Raw genomic sequence first — 8,956 nt, 5'->3', positions numbered from 1 at the left:
TATATATATTATATATATGCAAAAATGTAGGATTCTAATATTGCAAAAATGTGATTGAATATTTAAGTCACTATCTTATCCATCCCCATGTATATTACAATGAACATCCCAAACACCATGTCCCTACATCACTGCCACAAATTAAGTTTGCAAGGTCAAGCATGGCTTCCTGAAAAACTCCCACACGCGTGAGCTGAGCACCAATCAAGCTTCTTATTTACACGTGTGGAAACTGGAACTTGTAGCTCACCAACTAAAGAAGCCCTGCCTTTACGACGGCGTCTGCATGTGGACTGCTACACCCCACCGCCCTCAACAGCCTCCACAACCCCTTTGCCCTACTTTTACTATCATTCCTTCCCTTATTACCCTTCTCATCACTGCCTTCATCAAATGACCTAAACATGGTCGACGGCATCCGTCGGCTCTGCCGGTTTTTTATGTCCCTCAGCTCCATCTCCGTTGGAAACCTCGCCATTTGAAACATCAAAAGATACCACTTGGACCTCGACGGCGTGCTGGAAAGTATAGACACTTTATTCACCTCACACTTTCTGTAACTTGCCGATCTGGGATTTTTCGGCTTCGAAGTCTTGGCCGTGTTTGAGGGTTTGGTTATCTTGCCGAAAGAGCAAGATCTCCACGACCAAAAAAACCCTTTCTTCTTCGAAAAGCTAAAGCTTTTCGTTTTGTTTCCTGTTTCTTGTCTCTTGATCTTCTGAGTCTTCTGATGACATTTCTCCGCTGCAAAGTTTGGTGCTTCTTTGTTGTAGGGTATAAGTTTTCCGCAAAAGATTATGGCGTCCTTCTCTGCTGGGTACGTAGAGGAGGTGAACTCCTCGCTGACGAACTCGAATAAGTTGTCATCGTCTTCGTAGCGGTCGAAGGATGAGCTTTGGTAATCTTTGGAGAAGTCCTCCCAATGAGCGGAGTCACTATGTGTGGGAAGATCACACAGAGATAGGGTTTCTTCTGCCTCGTAGGGATCTTGGTCTTGAAATTGTTCTACTTTTTCTTCTAGAGGTGCAGCGTTTTGCGGGGTTTCTAGGGCAACCATCTTTTGGTGGGTTAAAATTGAAATGGAAGTTTTCTGTTGAGCTGGGTTTGTGTGGAGAGAGAGAGACCAACAAGTACCAGATATATATATAAGAAGCTCATAAGTCAGCATATTCATAAATAAAATTGAGATTCTTTGAGCCTTTTGTGGGGTATTTGTGAACTTTTGACAGGGATGGCTTCTAGATGGAAAGTCACAAAATAAAATAGGAAAATAGAATGATTATTAAATGAAAGTTTCAAGACGGTGTGACGCTACGTCTTGAATTTACTTGCTCTTCTAGAAAGAGCAGGCTGCTAGGTATTATTTGTAATTAGTTGGGTGGGAAATAAATCAAATAGTGGGTGAGAGTTGCAGAATTGTACTGTAGTCTTCTAGATGGGTTCGGAGGGATAATATTTTTTTCTCGGATAATACTAACGAGATTAAATTTAAAGATATAATTTATAAATTAAAAATATATCATTAGTAAAAATAAATATGTTTATAACGGTTAAGTAATATAATCATTAATTTTTATATTCTTTAACTTGTAAAGTTTTGATTACAAATTGAATCTCCAGTCATTACCTTTTTCTTTCGGTGCTTTGTTTGGATGTTTGTGAGGGGATGCTTTTCTTGTCCCCACGTGGTTGATTCTACTTTTGTCAACATAGATGAGGAGGAGGAGGCATGTAGCGACGGCTATACCAAGATGATGATGTGGTTTGTTTTGTTATTATCTGTTAAAGTTCCGCTCTCCAGGTTACTACATAATGAAAAATTCATGCTTACCTATTCATTCGTAGATTTCGTTACTCATGAGTTTTGATATCTAATTTAAATGTGTGATCGTGTATTTTGGGCAAATTTTTTCTTTAAATTTAAATTTTAGTCGATTACTCTCTTAAACTTTTATAATTAGTCAATTTCTCATTTGAATTTTAATTTTAATCGATTACCTTTTTGAACTTTTACAAATAGCCAATTTTCCCGTGGTGTTGAATTTTATAAGTTTTCATCCAATTTTCCATCTAGCTTAATCACAGAAACAATACATGACAACTATATGAGGGAAAAAATAATGAAAAATTGGATAGATGAAAATTCAATGAAAGTTTTTAAAATATAACGTCAGGGGAGGAAATTGGCTATTTATAAAAGTTAAGGAGGTAATCGTCTAAAATTAAAATTCAAGGGGGAAGTTGGCTAATTAAATAAGTTCAAGGGGGAAGTTGGCTAATTAAAAAAGTTCAAGGGGGTAATTGGCTAAAATTAAAGTTCAAGGTAGAAATTGGTAACTGCATATTATTAATTTTCGTGTTAGAACATAAATAAAGGATATATTTGTTGTGGTTTATATTTAACTAACAGAGAGAGGGGATCGGCTGCGTAGAGAAAATAGAGAGATATGTGTTTGTAGGGTTGTGTAGAGGATGTGTTATTTCCTCTACGCAGTGTCTTTATTTATAGTAATGAGAGAGAAGAAATTCTTCTCCTCCAAGGAATACAAGTCCTAATAGGATAAAATAACTAGAATAAAATATAATCTAAAATTTACACAATCACACCTAAATAAGAAGTTTATAACAATATTTACGTTTATAATAATCTATACGATTATTAAGAGAACCCTCATTGTCAACCTTTTGCCACTTTTTTTTCCTATTTTGCCCTCACTTTTGAAACACACTATTGACAAAATGAGGGAAAATAGTAATTTTGTGTTTTGACAAAATGACAACCATATCTCTATTTTTCCTATTTTACCCTTTTTATACTTAATTTTTCAATTTTACCCTCACTTTTGATATACAATATTTACATAAGAAGGACAAAACAGTAATTATGTAATATTAAAAAAAATGCATTTATTAAGAGAAATTTTTTATACACACAAAGTGTGTGCTATCTGCTAGTAATAATAATAGTAAAATATTGTATCCATGAATGATAACATTAATTAATGGAGAATAATAGTTTTTGATTACTATACGTTATCGAGCGGGTTTTTCTTATCAGCAACTTGTACCTATGGGCCCCACTTGGATGGTAGTGTGGTACTCATTTTATGGCCTTTGGAATTTTACATAAAAAAAATTATGCTGAATCAAATACAAACAAATAAATCATTTTTAAATACCAAAAAAATTACAATTTCTCTCATCCAAAGATAAGAAAGACTTAACTGGAGGTGGATTAAATTGGAATTCTAGAATTGTGGTATATTTCGAAGCACCGAAAGTGATCAATAGTCAAGAAGCCTCGTACATAATCAATGCCACATTTTATGGAAGAAAATGAAAATCTAGCTAGCAAAACACTGTTTTCGACTTTCTCCAACAAAATTTGTTTCTTAAGGTCAAAACGATGTCCAATATCATAGCCATTTTAAAACTTTTGAAGGAAAGAAAACATTTTGAATTCATTCCTGTGTACGTTATGTGACCGTTATGTGGTGTGTATTAACAATTTATGTCATAATACGTGTACTTATCGATTAATTATGGATATTGCTATCCACATGTTCATTTTTACCTCTAACATATATTTTTTTAATTTTCAACTATCAAATCGAATGAATTGAAAAATATTAATGAACAAAAATTAATAAATGTGTGAGAAGTAAAAAGAAGCATGTATAACACTACCCTCAATTGTATTCAACGTTCATGAATTATCAACTATGTAATTTGGGTCAGATTCGTGGCTGTTTCTAGAAAATTACTCGTCAGAGAGGAAAAAGACTAGTCAAGTTTAGAAATCAAATTAACATAATTAAGCAGCATATCGTATCCCAGTGAAGCAGTTAAGCAAGAATAATTAGTTCAACCTTTATTTGTTGGTTAACTTGTTTACTGGTTAACTAATGCAGCCGTTGCGTGGTCTTGAAGGTATTCTTACTGGCACTTCAGTCGCTTCAAACGTTGCTTTTGAAAACCAATCTAGTATTAGGGTTCATATAGTAAGGAAACTGATGTTACAACTTGTACAAATGAGTCAACGAAAGAAAAAAAAAAATAGATGCTGATGGCACTACCCACAATTAATCGATAAAGGTAAAAATTGATTAAAGCGCATAATTTTGCATACTTTTCGTGAATCTATGTGTGGATCTCGGGACTTATATAGAACGAGTTCACAGTTACGTGATTTTTTTTATCTAATAATGTACTATCACATGCAAGTGTTTCTCTACACGCTAATGTATTATTAGATCAAAACCTTCTTTTGGATAAGGTTCCCTAACTACCAATGTTCTTTGATTGAAACCTTCGTGGTTTTTAGTTTTTGATCGAAGTCCCTGACTGTCACGGTCTGTCCCGGAGATATATATTCTTTTATTCTCGAGGACGTGAAAGGATGGTTTTACCCTTGGACGTTAAATTGTGTTGTGTGGTTTAAGTTTAAGTTTTTAGACCTATCCATTATTTTTCCTAAGTTTTTGGAACACTTAGGACTTAAAGTGTTTTTCTTTGGTTGGAAACCAAATTGGGACCACACACACACCCACACATCACTCCCGTGCTCTCTTTCTTCCCTCTCCCTCTCTATTTTTAGCTATTTCCGTACAACCGTATAGACGACACCCAAAACCCTTTCAAACTTCACGGATCGACGTCAAAAAGGTAAGATTTTTGTTCCTTGCAAGCTTCTGAGTTCATTGGTACCATTTTGAGAATGGAAAGCTTCGAAAACCCGAGAAACCCTAACCCCGACTTTGAGCATTGTTCATGCACATGTAATTTTGAAGGTTTTAAGAAATTTGGAGCTCATAGGGAGCTTTAGGAGGTCCTCACGAGGCTCGGGGTGATTCGTTGGAAAAAGTTGGACGTTAGGAAGTCAAGATCGAAGAGTTTGAAATTTGGCCGGGATTGTCAAGGTCTCTCCGGCGAAATTTTGTGGATTTTAGGACTTTTGGAAGGTAAGGATTTGTTCTACTCTTCATAAGCTTCATTTTGAGACAAGTTTCATGTATTTTGGTTAAGAATTGAGAAAGATATAAGGTTTTAAAAATTAACCCAGAAACCGGCGAAGTCACCGGCGTCCCGCGACTTGTCGGAGAAGACGAAGGTATATTCCGTCAAAACTGACGGAATATGCTAATGGCGTTGGATGACGCCGTTAATAATTAACGGTATATGCTACTTTTTTAACAGAATATTCCCTAACGCCGTTAGGGTTACCGTCAATGTGCCTGGCACATGCCCACGCATGGGCGGCGGGTCTGGCCGTGCCTTGGCCGACGCGTGGCGACGCGTGGGTTGTCGGAAATTTTTTCTAAAAATATAGGGATGTTCATGGAGTTGTGTAGATCACTTGGTATATTCAAACACCCCATTTGAGCATTGTATGAGAAGTTATTAGCTAGTTTTGTCTATGTGCTTTGAATAACATTTTTATAGTTAATTCGCATATAGGTGAGACTTATCCCGAGGACGATCATGTTCAAGGGCGACTCGGGGGCTACGACCCTTTGACATACCAGTGAGTGGGCTTTTGGTTTTCAGTATATATTTATATACTTGATATTTTCCCAGAAAATATGTTTAAATGATATTATGCCTTGAATGCCATGCATATGAATTTATATTTCGTATATGAATTGGTATATGATGCATTATATATAGTTGTGGTGCAATGGACGCTCAGGTAAGCTCAGGTGAGTTATGTTTGGTTATGTGAATTATGAATGATGTGATATGTGATTAAATAACGTTGAGCTCATAAAACTACACCTAAGGTGATTGTGATTTAGCCAGAGATATGGCACATGCGTGTTTATAATATCACTTCCCGCACCATATGCTTATATTGGATCCAATTTAGGTGCACAATCTTTTCGTAAAGACCTTCACTATGGTTCCGACTCGTAGGTGACTAGTGATTTATCGCCCAGCTATTATGTGAGAGTAGTATTGAGCATAATTATAGTACACCCAGTATTGTCGTACATACCTTTTCATTTGTTTCCGACTCTTGTGCAGTATAGTGTCGTATAGGTCATTGTAGTGACTCTGGCTAGATTGACTTTTGAGCTATGAATTCAGCTGTACAGACTACCACATGGGTTCCGGCTAATATGATATATTTCTATGAAGTTATTCTCACTTGAATTACTTAATCTGTTATATCTTGGCATGGCATACATATGAATATGATTATGTGAAACATGATTTGAATTGATATATTTACATATATATATTTATGTATATGCTTATATTCTGATTCTGGGAAAAATTATACATGTTTTACAGCGACGGGTTAGAAATGTTGATAACTGAAATGGTTTTGTAAAACATTTGTTTTTGGCCACTCACGTTTTCTGTTTTGCACCCCTCCAGGTTTTAGGTAAGCTTGCTGTTGGTGGCCTTGAAGACTTCGGCGGTTCTGACATAATAAAATAATTGTAGGACATCTTATGGTACTGTATAACTAGTACTTGTCCTACTGGACTGCACCTAGACTTGCTATGCTCTGATTAGGAGTAATTACTTTTGTAGCTTACTCCTCACACTTCCTGTTTATTAGTGCACTCTAGTAGTTTCGGTTTTTAATTATTCACATATTTCTTATCTTTATTGTTTCCGCACTGTGCACATGGCTACGTCACCCTCATGTGATGGCCAGCATGCCTTGATCTCAGTCGGGGTGTGTCACTGACATTAGTGTAATAATGTATTTTTATGTAAGTTATTATATTTTTAATTAAAAATGAAATTTGTAGTTATTTATATTAATGAGATTTTAAATAAAACCCATAATTTATGAGATTAAAAATATTAAAGATGAATTATACTCACCAATATATTATGTGTGTGTGTGTATATGTATATATATGTGTGTGTGTGTGTGTGTGCGTTCATCAAAACTAAGGTCTTAAATGCCGATATATCACCGATATTATCGGTTTTTCGCGGTACCGATATTTTAATAGGTATCCAATTAGTTTTCGTCAAAATATCGCGATATTATCAATATTATTATCGATAATATCGCGATATTATCACTATTATCGATAATATCGCTCTCTCTCCGTCGTCGGAACAGAAGTCGAGCTCCGTCGTCGCAGCTGCCAAGATCTGTGCCTCTCTCTGCCAAGATCTGCGCCTCTCACAGGTGGTGATGGTGCTCGCCGGAGTGTGCGCCACTGTGGTGGAGGTCACGGTGGGGTGGGTGTGGTGTGTCTCCCCTCCGCTCGCTCGCTCTCTGTTTGTTCTTTCTGCGGTGGTGAACGAAGGGCAGTGCAGCATATCGAACTAATTTGAACTTCACACTAACACGGAGAGAGAGATCCGAGACTTACCTAACCGGAAAATCAAAGAAGGCTCGCCGGAAAGTTATGGGCTCCGCCATTCTCGCAGAGGCGGGAGAGAGAAGACTGATGATGTGTTCCTCGATCTGCTCGAGTCGAGCAGATGGTGCTGCTGCGTGTGTGTGTGGTCACGGCAAGAGAGGGAGAGAGGTAAGAGGGTTTCGAGAGAGAGAGACAGTGCAGAGAAGAGAGAGAGGGTCGAAGTGAGTGAGAAGGAAATGGGGTCTCAGGGTAGGGGAGAGACCCACGTAGTGGGTTCTTTGTATTTTAAAAAGTTGTGGTCATGTTTTAATTATGAAAACCCACGTAGTGGGTTCTTTATATTTTAAAAAGTTGTCCAAGTTTGAGATCCACCCACACTACGTGGGTGTTTTATAATTTTAAAAGTTTGAGATATATTTTATATATATATAAAGGTTATATAAATATAAATTATGAATTATTTAGTTGAAAGGCAGGAGAAAACAAAAGAAAAAAAGGAAAAGGAAAAGAAAATAAGAAAGAAAAAAAAAACACCAAGGGGATTCAAATCCCTCCCTTTGTCAACCACACACCTAGACCTTATCCAACTCGCTATAGATGTGTTTGTAATTACATATTCAGCCTGTAATATTTATATAATTTTTAAGATGTCTGCAAGGCTTGCAAGCTAATATTTATTGTCTAGGAAAAATTTCTATATTTAAAAAAACACCAAGGGGATTTGAACCCCTTCCATTTTACTCCTTCAACACCATGACCACCATATCACTTATGTTTTTGTGAAAATATGCTAAAATACACTTACTCTACACATAGAGATGACGAAGATAGTGAAAATTTTGAACCTCATAGGAACTCTATGTGGTACTAAGTCACTCATGTATCTTACCATGCAATGTATAAAGTGTAAAATATTGTACTAATTCATTATATATAAATGATTATGGTGTGTTTAAACTTCTTTCATTAATAACTACATATTTTCTACACTCACAATGTTTGCCAGCTCGCTATATAATCAACTTAAATCAGTTAAATCAATCATGCAATGCATTTCCTTCCAATTTTTTGTGATAAACTAATAGATAATTGACTAAATAAACATCCTGCAAAGTTTCAATAAAAATTTCCAAGTTTTTCTTACGATTTCCGTGGTTTCCATACTATTTTTATCGATATCGATAATATCCCGATATTTCCATGTTTTTGGACTACCGATATTTCCGATATCATCGATATTTAATACCTTGATCAAAACTAAACAAAAAATTGTTGTACCAAAACATGGGTACATTTAAAAAAAAAACAAAAACAAAAAGATATTAGGCTTAATAACATTATTAAATTTCTTCTATTAAACTTGACATGTATACTGTCACAGTCCGTCCCGGAGGTACGTTTGACGGGAATGTGAAATGACTGAATTGCTCTTAACGGGCACTAAGGTACGTGTGTGTGAGACGTTTTTGGTTCAAATATTAGACAAGATTAAAAGAAATATATATATATTATAAGATAAGTTGATTTTAATGTGATTTTGGTTATGTTGGTTAGGGATTAGAAACATGGATGGTGGGGATTGTTTTGGACATCTCTCTCTCTCCCTCTTCATCCCGTGGTCT

General features: G+C 35.9%; 1 protein-coding gene across 1 annotated transcript; it reads right to left on the bottom strand.

The window, feature by feature from the left end:
• Positions 1 to 253: 253 nt before the first annotated feature.
• On the bottom strand, positions 254 to 1,057 carry LOC139197791 (uncharacterized). The gene has a single exon (XM_070825756.1). It carries the CDS (start codon positions 1,055 to 1,057, stop codon positions 254 to 256), a length of 804 nt encoding a protein of 267 aa, XP_070681857.1.
• Between the last annotated feature and the right edge of the window lie 7,899 nt (positions 1,058 to 8,956).

This window comes from Malus domestica, chromosome 07 (assembly GCF_042453785.1).
Source record: "Malus domestica chromosome 07, GDT2T_hap1".
NCBI classification, from domain to species: Eukaryota; Viridiplantae; Streptophyta; class Magnoliopsida; order Rosales; family Rosaceae; genus Malus; species Malus domestica.
This window is presented reverse-complemented; position numbering and strand designations above follow the sequence as displayed.